The sequence below is a fragment of the Mytilus galloprovincialis genome, chromosome 13, assembly GCF_965363235.1.
Source record: "Mytilus galloprovincialis chromosome 13, xbMytGall1.hap1.1, whole genome shotgun sequence".
In the NCBI taxonomy this organism is placed as follows: Eukaryota; Metazoa; Mollusca; class Bivalvia; order Mytilida; family Mytilidae; genus Mytilus; species Mytilus galloprovincialis.
This window is the reverse complement of record NC_134850.1, coordinates 51,435,523-51,455,381: the sequence shown is the minus strand read 5'-3', so window position 1 is coordinate 51,455,381 and position 19,859 is coordinate 51,435,523. Positions and strand designations below refer to the sequence as shown.

General features: G+C 30.5%; 1 protein-coding gene across 3 annotated transcripts in view; it reads right to left on the bottom strand.

Moving 5' to 3' along the window:
- Window positions 1-2,610: 2,610 nt before the first annotated feature.
- The window catches only part of LOC143056617 (uncharacterized), a 35,153-nt gene continuing 17,904 nt past the window's right edge, over window positions 2,611-19,859 (bottom strand). For all 3 annotated transcript variants that reach the window (XM_076229774.1, XM_076229775.1, XM_076229776.1), the window contains exons 3-9: window positions 19,500-19,628; window positions 11,517-11,697; window positions 10,823-10,905; window positions 10,182-10,236; window positions 9,329-9,411; window positions 8,015-8,095; window positions 2,611-5,151 (exon numbers count right to left, since the gene is read on the bottom strand). In XM_076229774.1, coding sequence (XP_076085889.1) covers window positions 4,754-5,151; window positions 8,015-8,095; window positions 9,329-9,411; window positions 10,182-10,236; window positions 10,823-10,905; window positions 11,517-11,697; window positions 19,500-19,628 — 1,010 coding nt within the window. In that variant the 3' untranslated portion in view covers window positions 2,611-4,753. The remainder of the gene's footprint in view (window positions 5,152-8,014; window positions 8,096-9,328; window positions 9,412-10,181; window positions 10,237-10,822; window positions 10,906-11,516; window positions 11,698-19,499; window positions 19,629-19,859) is intronic.

The window sequence follows — 19,859 nt, the reverse complement described above, 5'->3', positions numbered from 1 at the left end:
AAAATTCTAACGTTCAATTTCTTACAACATAATCAGACCAAAGTTGGAATGTCAAATGTAAAATTTGCATACAAAGTATCAAAACATAACTTATCTAATATTCATTATAACAGCATTGGATAACAAGTTTTAACTTCATTTAAAATAATGTACAATTGTAATTCATTAATGAGAACATAGATTTTTAAATGCAAAGTTACAAGTTTTACTACTAACTTGATATTTTGGAATGTTTATAAATGCCTACAGAACTATACTATATACTATAGAAATCCTTCAAAACAAAGACTGCCAGTGTCTATCATTAAACCTATTTTCTAATGTGGTAAAATCTAATCAGAATATAAGAAATAGACTTTACTATAAATAATAAATTATTGAAATGAGAATCACTTTGTGAAATTTCTTGATTTCTGCTTCTTTACCTATACAGATAAAGTAGAGTTTTGTCTAAATAGCTCATTCACAATTAAAAAATAAACCATTTGAAAGAACATTGGTTTGAAGAAAAGCAGTCTTTGTTTTATAAGAAAACATAAGTGAGCCTTTTTACCATTACTAAATAATTATCAAATATAACTAGATTCTACCATATAAGCAGCTACATTCAAGATATGGTTTCTAACATCTGAAAAATAAAATCACTAACTTTGACCTTAATTAAGTGACCTTGACAAGGTTAAGCAATCTAGATCATCCAATAGTTTTATTATATAGGTATAAGTAACTGTATCACAGTAATTCAGTTGACTCTCTGTATCTCCAACTCTTTTCAAATTTAATTTTAAATAAAATGAAAAATCCAAAGTATGAAGAACCATTATATTCCAGAGAAATAATTGATCTCTATGACCTTTTTCCACATTCCACTAATTGCACTATGGGAAACTGGTGATGTAAAATATCTGACTGGTTCAAGTATTAAGATTTTCTTCCCATTTTTTACAAGAATATCCCATATATTTAGTTAAAATTTAGGTCTGTACAATCAAAATAGAATTTACATACATGTAACTTCACAAAAGTTCTTTCAGAATTGAGAGATATAAAGAGAGCCAACTTGTGCTCTAAATTGGTGTAGTTCTGGTGGTTTTCATCATGGATATGTAATGGGATTGAGTAAAATATTGGAGTACGCAAATAACTGCAATAAATATACACAGACATACAAATCAAGCATTACATATAATTAAGGTAAAGGAGTTGGTTTAACAAAATAAAACTTACGACTAAGATTAATCACATGTATTCCGAATTGTTCGATACTTACGATAAATCTTAATTGTAAGATTTTTTGTGAAACTGACTCCAGGCTTTCATACATAAAATAAAATATCAGTTATATATACACAGATATCTGTGAAAAACAGAATTGTAAAAATTAAAAATGACATTTTCTGAATACAATTTACGAACACAAGACCTAGGTCAACTAGAGAGTAAAATAGAGGATGCAATAAAAATAAAAGTAATACTGATAAATATATACTGAAAAAATACAAAATAAAAAACAACAAGTACTAAAGGTCATACAACTCAAGGACAAACTAACTGTTGAAACTTGGGAACAGAACTATGCATATTGCTAAATTAAATGAAATCAGGTGATTTTGTAAAATGTAATGATTGACAAACAGACATTTTTTTTTTACTTGCTATGACTTCAGAAAAATTAATGACATTATTCCCATAGTATGTTGTTTAACAAGTGCCATGATATTGTTTGATAACTATTTACAGGTATTAACATTATTTTGGCAGAAATGAGTTGTGATTGTTCAAGATTGTAGAAAAGAAGAACAAATTTGCCATTTTTCTTGTTTGAACACCTTACTTAACCTGAGAAAAATAGTGGTGTGAAAAAAATCACTGTTATATTCAACTTTTGCTTAACAATGGGAAAAAATGATTTTAGTATATTTGTTCCACGAATTTGAAATCTGAACTGAACACTTATTACATTGTACTGAATTGACTAGACAAGTTAAAAATGTTGATACAATTTCACTCACATAATAAGCTGGCATGGTAAAAACTATCTTTCACCGAATCAGCTGTTTTTAAAGCACCTTCTACATTTTTTTTACAGGATTAAAGGATCCTAAGTTTTATTCTTCTTTGTACAAATGCTATAGTTAATGGACATGTTTACTTAATGGAAATTGGTCCATGAACTATGGCCATAATAGCAACATGCATATATATATGTAAATGTAAAGCATGGCAGATGACACTCAGAATATGTACATGGCAAGTTGGCACTGTTCATCTGATGGTTTACTGCTCGGGAATTAATGGACTTATTATATAATTTTTAAAAACAAATTGTAATTTTTCTTATAAGTTATTTTGAATTTTTACCCAATTTTTAAAAAAATGACAGGAGCACTTTTTTTTTTTTTATCTATACGGAAAAATGGGATTTAAACAGAATTTTTTTGAACAGATCTGTTTATCTTTAATGTGTTTTTATAAAATGTGTGAACTGGAATATAAAATATCTAAAAATGCAATATCATAATCAATAATTTTTACAATTATTTGCATAAAATTGTCACATAAATCAAATGATGTGTTACACAACTCCACAAAGTTAAAATCCATTATGAAAACGAAAATGTTTGGGAAATTTCATCTCTTATATTAATCCTTATCTAAAACAATTTGCCAACAATAAGGGCACCACATTGTTTATTGACTATCAAAACAATGCATTGTGGGAGAGCATCATTTTTTTAAATCATTTAAATTTGCAAAATAATTTTATCACCAAAACAAAATTTATAATATAAAGTTTGTTTTCTCCATCCAAACAGTCCTTAATTTTTCAGGTATAAAAAATTTACACAAATAGTCAAAAAATGGTAAAAGGACCCAAACCTTTTTCAGTTCAAAATGGAAAGACATATGATGTTCCGATATGTAAAAGGTTCGTGAAATGAACAAGGTTTCCATTACTACACGACTGATATGCACATAAATAATTAGTACGACAACAAACGTCTGGATGTGTTTCTATGACAACAATAAGGACACCACATACATATTTATATCTTACGATGCTGCCTTGTGAGCCATTGTTAATTATAAATAGGACTGAAGGACGGATGGAACAAATAAAAATGCTTGCCAAGATGGTCTTGCATTGTTTAAAAGGCATATAATTTCAAAATGAATTTTTAATTGAATCTTTTCTAGAAATAAATACATGAGTCGATGATGAAATATTTATTTGATGTTTGTTTTTCTTAAAACCACTTTGGATGAATTGTGGCATTCATATATGGAATAATTTTTCAATGAAATTTGATCTTAAAATATTTACATGTTTTTTTTTCTTATTTAAATATTTCAATTTGTTTTTTTAAATATGGAGGAAAACTTTATACCAATTCAACATCAGCGTGCATAATTACATATTTGTAAGAATATTTTTTTACTGATTTGCATTTTGAGTGTTTTCTTTTTTTATTATCATGATTAACAAAAATATGGTTTTCTGGAACGGAAAAAGTTTTAATGGAATAAAGCAGTTTTTATCAAATTTTCATAAAATCCCAAAATTGTGATATTGTCGTTGAATTTTGTACAGCGCTGCCCTCATCAATATGAAAAATACACATCAAAATTATTTTTACTCTTTTGTATGTAATTATTCTGGAGAAGATCAAATTGTTAATTTTGACTGTGACCCTTTCCAAACTTCAGTCCAAAACAATTCCTTAACATTCTATTTACGATTTCATTCAACTTTCTTACATAATTCTAAACATCCCATAGTGTCATATCATTACTAATTATATTTATGTGACCTAAATTGCTCTAAAAAACATGATGAAACCAAAATCCATTTGAGACTGAATATTAAGTTGATTTTGAGAAACCCCTTGATATCCTAAAAATTCATTATCCTTTAAATGGTATAAAAACCAAATGTTTTAATATGTCTTTTTTTTTGTGATTAAAAATTTATCAGGTTTTATGGAAAACATACCGGTAAATGTTTTTTTCTTTAAAAAAAGATGCATATAAATCTAATATTACCCCCTTCCTGGTTTATGCAGCCCATCTTTGTATGGAAAATGAGGAAATGAAGGAAAGATGAGTTAAAAAACTTAATCATTCAGTCAAAATCATGAATATTTTAGTTAAGTAAAACATTTTAGAGTACCCTTTTATGTATACTAAAAGATCCTAATTCTATAAGTGAGCAATTTAAAATTCACTTCTCTACAAGTACATACATAAAACAAAAACTATATCTACTAAAAGTTTGAAACATTAGCATATATTATTATGATTAAAATTGTTTCAAAATCTCTGTACATGTAAAAAAAGGTCTATGTACATTCAAAGTTCTTTCTGGAGGTTCACAAATCACTGAAAAAATTAATTAAAATGAAACAAAATCATTTCTTCATACAATGGATAAAAAAAATTTAATGAATAAAAAAAAAAAAAAAGATGTTGTGTAATTGATTAATTAATAGGAGTCAGACTCAAATCAATTTTTTATATTGAAATCTAACGCATGAAAATGTGTTCATCATGTTATAAATTTTTAAAGGCACAGAAGTGGCACAAAAACCCAAAATGGAAAATTAAAAAAAATTAAAAATTACAAAAACGAACAGGTTGAATAATAAAATTTTAAAACATTAATTTATTAAATTCCTCAGTGAAATGTAAACACCAGTAAAAAGAGGTTAATTTATTTTAAATGCTTTTTTACAATTTGAAAAATTTACACAAATCAGCTCGTTGATTTCACATTTGTATTATCATCGTCTATTTCTGAGTCTTGTGAGGAACATCGTGAAAACAACAAATTTGTTGACGGTGGTAAACTTGGATATAAATGTTCTACATTGTGTAATAAAGGCTGTGACGCTGCTATGTCAGGTGACCCATCAATAGGTTGCTGTCTCCGTATTGATTGGTATAAATGACACGGTGAAAGGTCCACATAATTTAATGGCTGTTCTGTATCAGGTGACGGCCACGTGCCGGGATTGTTTGGCACTGACGGTGATGCTTCTGTTTCTACATGACTGTTTGCTAGAGATGTAACCAGACTGGCTGGCGCTGTTAGATAATGATTCACATTGACTGGCTGAGCACTTATTGTCACTGTTGCTGTCACTTTGTTTTCTAAAAACGGGGGAAAAAAATATAGATTATTACCTTAGTTTTTATTATCGATTGTTTTTATGTTTATAATTGTCCTTTTTCATATTTATGAATGATATGTCAACAGATATACAGGACGTGGGTGTAAAAATCAACAAACACATTTTAATATGTTTCTGTATGAAACAGGAGAAAACAATCAATCAAGAATTTATAGTATTATGCCATTGTGGGCAGGTAACTTTCACAGGTAAAGAAATCAGGGAATTCTCAGAATATCAGATTATTTCTTAAAAATTTGAATGTTAAATTATTAAAATCGATGAAATTGCAAAAGACAGTACAATGATCCGATTCCTTGCTCAGATTTGGCTAATAGTTGTTTTGTCCTTTTTTTGTTTACAGCTTTTTATCTTTTAATATGCTTTGGATTTTTAGATATTTTGGCCTGAGCATCAGTGAAGATTGTTGATATATACCGATTTGGTGCAGAAAAAATGGTTCTATTTATGTTATAACCATTTAATGAAAATAAGTAAGTATGTAAAGAACCTGAGATGTACTCCAGTAGTTTCATTATTATTTGTGGTGTACCAATTTTTAAGGATTTAGTGGGTACAGGTTTACTTCAAATTTTAGTGTTCAAATTACTGTAAATTCAGAAATTATTGCGAAACCAGGTGCTCCGCAGGGCGCAGCTTTATACGACCGCAGAGGTCGAACCCTGAACAGTTGGGGCAAGTATGGACAAAACATTCAAGCGTGATACAGCTCTGAATTTGGATTGTGATCAAATTTTTGACATTACATGGGTTTTTTTTACACAAAACAAATGTCAAGATTTTACAAATCAATTAAAGATTTCTTCTTCAAACTTTTTAAATCTAAAATTAAATAGTTGACACAGCATAGGTTTCTGACACAGAATGAATGTGGTCTAATGAACTTAAAAGGTTTTTTTCGCCTTTGAGCAATTCACTATGCTGTTGAATATTAATCCTCTCAAAAAAATGTTTGAAGAAATTTTATTTTTATTTATGAAATCTGAAATGAGAAAAATTTAAACCCCCCCTTTTTTTTCACATCCCCGTTTCCCTTTTTCCAAAACTGATATCAATTCAAATTTCTAATGGAGTTTGCAACAATAACTACTCTTTTAAATACATAAAATATTAAAATGTAAAATAAAGTGCTTGTTATCACTGAATGGTAAAGATTGGTTGGTAGTAAAAGTGAATATACATTGTTTATTGTATAAAACAATAAAAAAAACTTCATCAGCAACATTTTATATTGGCAAATTTCCAATGAAGTTATTTACATAAAGTTATTGGCAAATAAAAATAGAAAATGACATCATAGTCATGTCTGGCAAATTTCCAACATATATTATCAACTACTATTCTATACAAAGAAAGATAACTCCAATTGAAAATTAATTGCTATTGCACAATATTGTGCAATTAGATATTTCTTGCTATTGTGCAATACTGTGCAATTGAAAATTTCTTGCTATTGCACAATACTTGATATGGAATCCTGATTTGGACCAACTTGAAAACTGGGCCCATAATCAAAAATCAAAGTACATATTTAGATAAAGCATATCAAATAAGCCCAAGAATTTAATTTTTGTTAAAATCAAACTTAGTTTAATTTTGGACCCTTTGGACCTTAATGTAGACCAATTTGAAAACTGGACCAAAAATTAAGAATCTACATACACAGTTAGATTTGGCATATCAAAGAACCCATTTATTCAATTTTTGATGAAATCAAACAAAGTTTAATTTTGGACCCCCATTTGGACCAACTTGAAAACTAGGCCAATAATTAAAAATCTAAGTACATTTTTAAATTCAGCATATCAAAGATCCCCAAGGATTCAATTTTTGTTAAGTTTAATTTTGGACCTTTTGGACCTTAATGTAGACCAATTTGAAAACGGGACCAAAAATTAAGAATCTACATACATAGTTAGATTCGGCATATCAAAGAACCCCAATTATTCAATTTTTGATGAAATCACACAAAGTTCAATTTTGGACCCTTTGGGCCCCTTATTCCTAAACTGTTAGGACCAAAACTCCCAAAATCAAACCCAACCTTCCTTTTATGGTCATAAACCTTGTGTTTAAATTTCATAGATTTCTATTTACTTATACTAAAGTTATTGTGCGAAAACCAAGAATAATGCTTATTTGGGCCCTTTTTTGGCCCTTAATTCCTAAACTGTTGGAACCAAAACTCCCAAAATCAATCCCAACCTTCCTTTTGTGGTCATAAACCTTGTGTCAAAATTTCATAGATTTCTATTCACTTAAACTAAAGTTATAGTGCGAAAACCAAGAAAATGCTTATTTGGGCCCTTTTTGGCCCCTAATTCCTAAACTGTTGGGACCAAAACTCCCAAAATCAATCCCAACCTTCCTTTTGTGGTCATAAACCTTGTGTTAAAATTTCATTGATTTCTATTCACTTTTACTAAAGTTAGAGTGCGAAAACTAAAAGTATTCGGACGACGACGCCGACGCCAACCTGAAAGCAATATACGACCAAAAAATTAAAATTTTTGCGGTCGTATAAAAAAGGAAACAGGGTTATAATCACAATAATTTAAACTTGCATTTTGACATTTTTTATATGAATTAAACAGTATTTTTCTTATTATTGCAAAGATTATTTAAAGGTTAAAATTGCATTTTTAGTCTAAAATAACAAAATCACAATAATAAATCCAAGTTATAATTCTGATTTTACAGTAGTCTACATTTTCTTCAGGCTCATTAGCAAACTTTGGCAAAACCCTGAAATCTAATAGCCACAAAAATACAATCCAAGAAAATTGATACCCACAGTTAATGTCAGGATTAAGAAAACTGACCATTTCTTGCATGAGGATGGACATTAGCCACTGGTCTGTTGACGGCTGGTAAAATTACTCTTTCAGTACCATGAGTATTGTCTGAAAAAATAAATAAAAACAATGTTTGAGTCATTTGGTATTCTTAACCATTGACAGAAGGATCCCTAGGTTCTATTTCCTAAAAAAGTAATCAATAATTTTGGAGAACATAAAAATTATTTATAATAGGCATAATTTTTCAAATCAGTTCTGGTGATGTTTTAAGTTTAAGTAAAAACAAAAAAGTGTGACTGATGTAACTAATCATAAAACATGGCATCCACTTTCAACACTCTTGGCTATTTCATGATGGCAGGTTGTTTTTGGAAAAGAAAACCAGAGAATCTGGCAATGACCATTAACATTCAGCAAGAAAACCAGAAATCTCTATCAATTACCTTTGGAGTTAAAAGCACTAAAAAAAGTAATCAATAATTACACTATACAATGAGTGAGGATCAAACTCACAACTTCAAAGTTGACAGGTATAAAGGGATCATATTTTATATGTAAAAGCTCAACAAACGCCTTAGTGCACTGAGCCGGCCGTGCGAGGGCTGAAAAGCCAGTCAAGGTCGTTAATCACTTCCATCATCATCAATTGATTATACCGACCGTGCAAGGCTGTATAGCCAGTCAAGGTTGTTAAAATCTTCCATTTGTTGTAATTGATTATGTATCATTATCGGATCATAGTTTAACCCCACCACATTCTGTATGTGACGGCCCCAAGTCAGAAGTCTGGAGCATGTAATGAAGTGATTGTAGTTTGTTGCAGTATAACATAGTAATTAATATTTTATTGTTTTGTACACTAAATCATGCCAGAAGCGTTCTTGTTTTATATTTGTCATTTCCAAGTATTGCTTTTATAGTATTCTATGTTGAATGAGTGGCCCAAAATTGAAGTCTGTACGGTAATTATTATCTATAAGTTGACTGAGTGGCCCTGAAGTCTGTACGGTAATTATTATCTATATGTCTGTACGGTAATTATTATCTATATGTTGAATGAGTGGCCCTGAAGTCTGTACGGTAATTATTATCTATATGTGCTGACTTCTACATCATTGGATGGAGAGTTGCTTCATGTTCTCTGCCATCAAGGCCCCTTTCACGTTTAGAGATTATCACTTTCTACACATCAGATAGTAGTTCAAATATTGTGTATAGTGCCCAACAAAACTAGTAACTGGATAAATGTTCCAAAATTCTGGACAAATATTATATTATAGGCCAAAAAAGGATATTTTTTTTCTTTGCTATAAATTTTCAAACTATAAGAAAACTTACGATTTTTCTGTCTATAAAATCTGAGATACAAAAATGCTATTAATGCAATAAATGCTGCCACTAACACTATGGATATTAAAACGCTAAAATGAAAGAAATAAACAATATTTTTAAACAATGAAATCATTATAATTTCAATGATGAAACACTATTCAATAGTTTTATATGATTTGCATACCTACAATTACTCGAATCTGATTGGTCAGTTATTGAATTAAAAAAAAAGCCTTTTATAGATTAGAAAATAGATTTTCCTGTTTGAATAGTTTAACACTAGTCATTTTTGAGGACCTATATATTGTTCAATGTGAGTCTAGGTTCCATGTTGAAGGCTGTACTTTGACCTATAATGGTTTACTTTTACAAATTGTGACTTGGATAGAGGGTTGTCTCATTGGCACCACATCTTCTAATATCTATATAGAACACACGTACGTCCCTTAACAATCTATACTTCAAAGTTATCACTTATCTCTGTCAGTAAAACTGAGCCCATATCAATGCAATAGCCACTGTCAGTAAATTAGTGCCCCCAAAATTGGACCTGTCCCATTCAGTGCTAACTGGTTGTTGATTTTATTGCTGCATTTCATATTTCATATTTGTTTTTTCTTTTGTACATAAATCAGGCCATTACTTTTTCTTTTGTTTGAATTGTTTTGGATTTGCTATTTTTGGGCCTTTTATTGCTTACTGTGCAGTATGTTTTTTTGTTTATTGTTAAAGGCTGTAAGGTGACTATGACTTATACTTGTTGACCTACAGTGTGATGTTGAAAAAGTGATATGATTTTCTCTATACAGAAAATAAAAGTGTATAAATGTGATAACACGTAAATAAATATGTAACTTACCAACTAGTAGTCGACAAACTACTCTTAGAATCTGTATTTTTACTTTTACTATTTTCTGAAAAAAATTATGTTAAATTAACGTAAAAATTGCAGTTGGAACAAATATTAATCTGTACTATTTTGTTAGAAACAAATTTTTTGATGTGCCTTCCACCTGAAATACTATTCCAGTATATTTCGTCAAGTTAGTATAATTTAAGCAACTTCTTTTCTATTACGATACAAGTGATTTGATGAATGTCAAAGAATAGTTTTTTTTTTTTATGAAGTATGAATACCAGTGTATTTTCCTGTCGAAAATATAAGATATAGGTGTCAGGAACTTGTAATTCAAAGGTTTGTCTTTGGTTGCCGTCTATCATATTTGTTTGATGCTTTGTACAGAAATCAGGCTGTTGGTGTACTTGTTTCACATTTTTTCAACGTGGGAGCCATTAATGGCTAACAATATGGAATGGTTTTTGATCATTGTTGAAGGCAATATGTTATCCTTTTGTTGCTTACATCCAGTGGATCAAGGAAGAGGGTTTCAGAGGTTGCCCCTATATATCCTGGGTTGAAACCCCCCTTTTAAAAATGGCTGGATCCGCCCCTAAAATCTACTCTATTTTATCTCTACTTATTTTTATGAAAACAAATACCTGCTGCCCCTGGATTGACAAAAGACGGAGGAAAGGTTACAGGATTTTTAGGTTTAGTTTTCTCTTCAATTAACTCTGCATCTCTGAAAAAAATCAGATTATGTTATTAATATAATGTTTTTTCAAAAAATAAAAACTCATTTTTTAAATTTGTTTGCTCAATTTGTGTCTAAAATCAAGTTAATTAATATAATTATTTTTGACATTTTTGCACAATCCCAATATGTATGCACGAAAAACGAATTAACAGTTTCCGTATACAGTCCAAAAGATGCATTTTAAATTGATTCCTTTGACTTATGAATAATTACATTTAAACATGTATGTTTCAATATAATAAATTATTTTGATTGGCTAACAGTATTCTTATATCATTCTGAAATTAACCTCCATTTCAAAATGAAATGTAATGTTTATGATGGCACAAGCTTCCACAATTAGGTGCACATGTAAATAACAGAGAAAATTGATAGAAATTGTGTTTTCATGATATTGAATGATTCTTTAAGTAATGTTAAAGGGTTGTAAAAGAATTGACCATGCAACTATTTTTAGAATGAAGCACTTCCTTGCTTCATACAAAATGTACTTAGATCATCAATTTTGTATCCAAATAAATTTACAAAAAGAAGCATTCCATTCTCAAATAAATCCATAACAACCGATCAGACATAATTCTAAATGGCCACCTTACCTTGGTGAAACACATTTTCCGAGCAGTGATAGAACTTGCCAAGCTGGACAAGATCCTTCATACAGTAAACAATTACAATGGTCTCGCTGATCATTCTTTAAGTAATACATTTTAGATGTGTCACATAAACATGGCTGATGACAGCTACCCAGAGGGAAATAATTAACTTGTCTCATGTGAGCTGAAAAAATACACAAATGTATGAAAATTAAAACAAATACACAAATGTATACAAATTAAAACAGATACAGTGAAATCTGACTAAACCGAATCCTATATAAACCGAAACATGTATAAACCAAACATGCTTGTAAGATTATGTGGTTTGTAAACTTGTTAAACCGAACATTGGCCAAAACCGAACAAAATCTCAAGTCCCGAAGAAGTTCGGTTTAAACAGGTTTCACTGTATACAGCTAAACTATCTGATAAGGAGACTGTCTTAAACAATCTCATTCCTTTATTGTTTTATCATAAATCAGGCCATTGGTTATCTGTACATTATGTCGTGTCAGGGCCCTTTGCAGCTTTTATAGTTTATAATACAGTATGAGTTTTGCTCTTTGTTGAAGGTGGTAGTGACCTATAATTGTTTATGATCATATCAATGACCCTCTCTTGTGTTGATATTTGAGTTAGTAACTGAATACAGTTAAAATATTAATTAAAACATTTCACATCTTTTGATTGATAAACATTTTCCCAACAAGATATCCAAGTCTGTTTTACCTGAACTTTTTTCTCATGACTATCTGTTTTTGAGTGTATAAGAACATGTGTTTTATTGTATATTTTTTTTCTCATGACTATCTGTTTTTGAGTGTATAAGAACATGTGTTTTATTGTATATTTTTTTTCTCATGACTATCTGTTTTTGAGTGTATAAGAACATGTGTTTTATTGTATATTTTTTTTCTCATGACTATCTGTTTTTGAGTGTATAAGAACATGTGTTTTATTGTATATTTTATGTTTGATTACACATGGTGATGCTCACATTTTGTATAAATTCAATACTGAAGTTTACATGCCATGTTTTAAAGAGACAAATCATCCATGCTAATTTTAAAACTTCAATTTAGATAAAGAACTGAAGCTATATATAAGTTTTGAAGGTATTGAGATTGGATACTTGTTTGTGTGAAATACTATCTTTTCTGTCATGTCTTTGAAGGACACTTTTTCACATCAGTGGACACTATTTCATAGGTTAATCTCGTCCAGAAAATATTTCATAATAACATCATGTCCGTGGACTCAATTAACTATGATAAAGTGTCCGGTGGACAAAATTTCAAGACGGACAATATTTATAAAATTCTACAATAGGGTCCCTTATTAGGGATAAATGTGCCTTTTCCCTTTTTAGAGGAATTTTATAAAAAGAACCAATCTGTACCCACTATTTAGTTTAAGATACAGTAAATCATTTCTATTTCTGTTGATATGGTTAATTAAAGAACCTTAGTGAGCACGCTCACATACCCCACGTCCCCACATTGTCATTGGAGAAATAAAATAAGTGTAAGAAGAGAAAATTGTATATAAAAAAAAAGACTGAATCATAATTTCCTGTCAATATGCAAATCTACATAGTATGTCCTTATTATGTACAAAGTTTCATGAAATTCTGTTGTGTGGTTTCAGAGGAGTTGCGATGACAAACTGTTGCAGAAGTACATTGAAGCAAATAAGATCAAAGGAGCGTAACTCCTAGAAAAAAAATTGAATCATAATTTCCTGTCGATATGCACATCTACATAGTATGTCCTTATTATCTGAAAAGGTTTCGTGAAATTCTGTTGTATGGTTTGAGAGTAGTTGTGATGACAAACTGTTGCAGTAGTACATAAATTCCAAGCGAGAGGAGTCAACAGTATAGTGAGGCAAATAAGTTCAAAGGGGCGTAACTCCTAGAAATAAAATTGAATCGTAATTTCCCGTTGATATGCACAACAACATAGTATGTCCTTATTATCTGAAAAGGTTTCATGAAATTCTGTTGTGTAGTTTCAGAGGAGTTGCGATGACAAACTGTTGCAGTAGTACATTGAAGCAAATAAGTTCAAAGGGGCGTAACTCCTAGAAATAAAATTGAATCGTAATTTCCCGTCGATATGCACAACTACATAATATGTCCTTTTCATATAAAAAGATTTCGTGAAATTCTATTGTGTGGTTTGAGAGGAGTTGCGATGACAAACTGTTGCAGTAGTACATTAAGTAAATAAGTTCAAAGGGGCGTAACTCCTAGAAATAAAATTGAATCGCAATTTCCCGTCGATATGCACAACTACATAGTATGTCCTTATTATCTGAAAAGGTTTCGTGAAATTCTGTTGTGTGGTTTGAGAGGAGTTGCGATGACAAACTGTTGCAGTAGTACAATAAAGTAAATAAGTTCAAAGGGGCGTAACTCCTAGAATAAAAATTGAATCGCAATTTCCCGTCGATATGCACAACTACATAGTATGTCCTTATTATCTAAAAAGGTTTCGTGAAATTCTGTTGTGTGGTTTGAAAGGAGTTGCGATGACAAACTGTTGCAGTAGTACATTAAAGTAAATAAGTTCAAAGGGGCGTAACTCCTAGTAAAAAAATTGAATTGCAATTTCCCGTCAATATGCACAACTACATAGTATGTCCTTATTATCTGAAAAGGTTTCGTGAAATTCTGTTGTGTGGTTTGAGAGGAGTTGCGATGACAAGAAACAGGACTGACGGACGGACGGACTGACGGACGGACGGGTCAAAAACATTATACCCTCCGCAACTTCGTTGCATGGGGTATAATAAGTAATTCCATTAACAGGACGGTTTGACATTTTGTAAATGATTGTTGGAAGAGATTTTAATTTTTATCTATACAACTATGTAAAGTTCATGATTTAACATTTAATAAATGATTTAAAGATTTCTTTGTAGCTAGAGGACATCTTATTACATTTTCCCTTTGCTCTTCATTCAGCCATGGCATTGTAACCCCTAGAGGGAACAATAAAAATTCCTAAAATTGTAATATCCGGAATCAAACTTGGTGTTCAGTGAATGATTTTGATCAGTTATTCCATTTACCAATGTTTACAGGACATCCTGATATTCTATTAATGATTCACAGCCATGTAAAGTAGTGATATAACATTGTATTAATGATATACATTTTTTTTGTAGCTACAGGATATTTAAATTCTATCTTCACAGCAATGATATAATCAATGTCATATATCAACAAGGGGATCAGGTCTCATGGAACCTCCCACTACAATTGAACTATATATACTGAGCAAACACATTCACTCTCTATTATTCAAATTATTACCAATATAGAAATTCAATAAACCAGATAAAGAAAAAAATGTCCTATACTTTAAACATTGAGTCATACATGTGTCTAATTAATAATAGCAACCGTCTGTATTGAATGATCAGTCATGTCAGTAAAATTGGTCAATACTATATCGAAGTGTCTTTTGAAGAGTATATGCACAACTGTTTCCTAAATACATTAGGTATTTATTCTTACATGTGGCCTATTTAATGCAAGTAACTGTCTGTCTTGAATGATTATATTTGACTGTTCAATTAAAATTATCAATACTTTATTGAAGTGTCCCTTTTGAAGTGTAGGTGCACAATTCTAAATATAAAAAAAAGAAGATGTGGTATGATTGTCAATGAGATAACTCTCCACATGAGACCAAAATAACACAGAAATTAACTACTATAGGTCACCATACGGCCTTCAACAATGAGCAAAGCCCATATAGCATAGTCAGCTATAAAAGGCCCTGAAATGACAAATGTAAAACAACTCAAACGAGAAAACTAATGGTTTTTACAATTCTTTGCTCTACATCGTGCATTGAGTCATACATGTGTCCTATTTAATACTAGTAACGGTCTGTAATCATAGTAATGAATGAACCATTTTGACTGTTAATTTAAATGATCAATACTATATTGAAGTTACTCTTTTCAAGCGTGGGTGCATAACTCTTGTGTATATGTTCAATTATCAATTAAACCACATGATTTTTTTAAAATCATCAATCAAGAGAACTGTTGCATTAACAGAGTTACGTGCATAATCATATAATGACTAATGGGAATATCAATTTCATAAACTTTGGAATAATTTTAACGCCATTAATATCTATATTTGTTAGAATTCATCTATTTTTAATGAACAAGACAATAAACTTCTCTGCATTCATAAAGATGAAACATTAAAACATTAATAGATGACTCAATTTGTCTAGTTTTACAATTATATAATTATTTCAAGTGTCTGGTAAGATAAGGTCATTCAAAGTCAAAATAATATTGTTAGGAAAGTGTTTTATACTGTTTTACAAAGAAACAATGCAGTTTACTTTGTTAAATAAAAAAAGAAGATGTGGTATGATTGCCAATGAGACAACTCTCCACAAGAAACAAAAAGACATAAAATTTTATTGTTCACCAAACAGGCTTCAAAAATGAGCAAAACCCAAACCACAAAATGTAAGCAATAATAGCCTCATACTGACAAATGTAAATAAATTCAAATAAAACCAGATGCTCCGCAGGGCGCAGCTTTATACGACCACAGAGGTTGAACCCTGAACGGTTGGGGCAAGTATGGACACAACATTCAAGCTGGATTCAGCTCTAAATTTGGATTGTGATTAAATAGTTGACACAGCATAGGTTTCTGACACAGAATGAATGTGGTCTAATGAACTTAAAAAAAAATGTTTGCCTTTGAGCAATTCACTATGCTGTTGAATATTAATCCTCTCAAAAAAATGTTTGAAGAAATTTTCTTTTTATTTATGAAATCTGAAATGAAAAAAATTGACCCTCCAATTTTTTTTTCACATCCCCCTTTCCCTTATTTCAAAACTGATCTCAATTCAAATTTCTAATGAAGTTTGCAACAATAACTACTCATTTAAATACATCATAAAATATTAAAATGTAAAAAAAGTGCTTGTTATCACTGAATGGTAAAGATTGTTTTAATCTATCAGTTGGTAGTAAAAGTGAATATACATTGTATATTGTATAAAACAATGATTTAAGTTGATTCAACTACTATTCTGGACAAAGAAAGATAACTCCAATTGAAATCCAATTGGAATTTCTTGCTATTGCACAATATTGTGCAATTAGATATTTCTTGCTATTGTAGAATACTGTGCAATTGAAAATATTTGCTATTGCACAATACTGTGCAATTGAAGATTTCTTGCTATTGCACAATACTGTGCAATTGAAGATTTCTTGCTATTGCTGAATACTGTGCAATTGAAAATTTCTTGCTATTGCACAATACTTAATATAATAATTTTGGATCCTGATTTGGACCAACTTGAAAACTGGGCCCATAATCAAAAATCTAAGTACATGTTTAGATTCAGCATATCACAGAGGCCCAATAATTCAATTTTTGTTAAAATCAAACTTAGTTTAATTTTGGACCCTTTGGACGTTAATGTAAACCAATTTTAAAACGGGACCAAAAATTAAGAATCTACATACACAGTTAGATTTGGCATATCAAAGAACCCCAATTATTCAATTTTTGATGAAATCAAACAAAGTTTAATTTTGGACCCCGATTTGGACCAACTTGAAAACTGGGCCAATAATAAAAAATCTAAGTACATTTTTAGATTCAGCATTTCAAAGAACCCCAAGGATTCAATTTTTGTTAAAATCAAACTAAGTTTAATTTTGGACCCTTTGGACCTTAATGTAGACCAATTTGAAAACGGGACCAAAAATTAAGAATCTACATACACAGTTAGATTCGGCATATCAAAGAACCCCAATTATTCAATTTTTGATAAAATCAAACAAAGTTTAAATCTGGACCCTTTGGGCCCTTTATTCCTAAACTGTTGGGGCCAAAACTCCCAAAATCAATACCAACCTTCCTTTTATGGTCATAAACTTTGTGTTTAAATTTCATAGATTTCTATTTACTTATACTAAAGTTATGGTACGAAAACCAAAAAAAATGCTTATTTGGGTCCCTTTTTGGCCCCTAATTCCTAAACTGTTGGGACCTAAACTCCCAAAATCAATACCAACCTTCCTTTTGTGGTCATAAACATTGTGTTTAAATTTCATTGATTTCTATTTACTTAAACTAAAGTTATTGTGCGAAAACCAAGAATAATGCTTATTTGGGCCCTTTTTTGGCCCCTAATTCCTAAACTGTTGGAACCAAAACTCCCAAAATCAATCCCAACCTTTCTTTTGTGGTCATAAACCTTATGTCAAAATTTCATAGATTTCTATTTACTTAAACTAAAGTTATAGTGCGAAAACCAAGAAAATGCTTATTTGGGCCCTTTTTGGCCCCTAATTCCTAAAATGTTGGGACTAAAACTCCCAAAATCAATCCCAACCTTCCTTTTGTGGTCATAAACCTTGTATTAAAATTTCATAGATTTCTATTCACTTTTACTAAAGTTAGAGTGCGAAAACTAAAAGTATTCGGACGACGACGACGCAGACGACGACGCCAACGTGATAGCAATATACGACGAAAAATTTTTCAAATTTTGCGGTCGTATAAAAACAAGTGGCCTGATCAATTTATGTACAAAACAATGAATGAAGAACAATTATGATACACAGCAACAAATGACAACCACTGACTATATTAAGTAAGAGCAAATGTCAATGTTCCTCCTTTCTTATAGAAGAAACTGGAAACTGTTATAAACAGTTCTATATCAGTCTTATCACAACACAGTAAAATTAAGACTTTGTGATTAGTTTACGTCACGTGGTGCTCACTATAAATCCATAGGGGTTGGTAAATTTCATATGACATGACGTCATGTTTACTGTTAATAGCGATGTCATCTATTTATGTAGGTATGTTTCATTGTTTCTTTTTATACATAAAGAGACAGGTAAAGTCTTGTGTGAGATAAATTCGTTATAGGGTTACCTACAGACCCCCTATGGACCATAGAGGGTGAGTAAAATACATAGGAGATTCTGCCTTCAGCCTCACCCCTATGGATTTAACTAACCCTCTATGGATCGGTAAGGGGCCAGTAGTGAATCATATAACTTATAATGTTGGAACAAATGTTAAATACCCTTTATTCCATTAAGAAGCAATATTGTAATACTTTGTGCAGTGAAAATAGTATTCTAGAATATTTCTCTCTTTTGGTACTTATTATATATAATATAGGAACTTCTATTCTAAAAAGATTGTTCAGCGGAGAGTCAGAATAATTTGTCAAGGTCAGATTGTCACGGAATAAAAGTTCCTTTATAAATTATAATATAAGTTCCAAAAGGAAAATATATTCTGGAATATTATTTTCACAGGAATAAATATAACAGAATATGTTCCTAACGGACATGACGGAATAAATGGTATAGAATATTAGTTCCAACAGGAATAGAAATTATGACAATGTTTATAACAAAGTTTCCATTGGAACTTCTGTCAGGTGGAACAAATATACGTTGACAAGATGACATGTCTTCCTGTGTATTGTTACTTTGTTATCTAGCATGTTAAAAATCCAGCTCAGTGTGTTAGTCTAGAACGTTTTCATCCTAAATATACATGTAATAGTTGCCACTGCATGTTAAATAGTCATCAATCTAACCATCAATTGATTTAAGTGTTAGTTACATTATAAATTTATTATGAAATTGTAAAATTTGTGATCATCTAAATTATGTCACGTGGCATGTATAGTATAAGTTATAAATTGCAGACAAACATGCAATTAAAATATTCAATTACTAAAATTCTTACCATATTACTTGAAACTATAAATATTTCATTAACTCTTCTTACTGATTTTGTGTGGCCTAATGATGATTATCAAAAAACAACCCAAAATCACTGAGCTTGACAAGAGTTATTCACAAGTCTAATAAAACCTGTCCATTGGGAAATACATAAAACTCATTCAATAATATTAAACCTCCTGCAATTTTATTGAAATGAATACTTACGTGGGCATTCAAACTTCGGACACGGGTGTGCATTTGTAGAATTGGTTTTATCAAAGATAAATGTTTTATCAGGACATTTCTCACACCTATCCCATCCATAGTCCTCATCACAAGTCCTCACATAATAACCTTTAAAAAAAACAGGATTTTACTTATATTATATTTAAAAAATTGCTCAATTTTCATTGACTACTGTGGATTCATCATTATTCATTGAATACAAATTTTTCGTTGATTTCATGGGTACAGGGGAACCACGAATATAAATGTTCAAGTAATTACAAATTTTCTAAAGGAATCACGGTATGTAGACTTTGCCAAAACCACAAAATCAAATATCCACGAATATGCAATATAAAA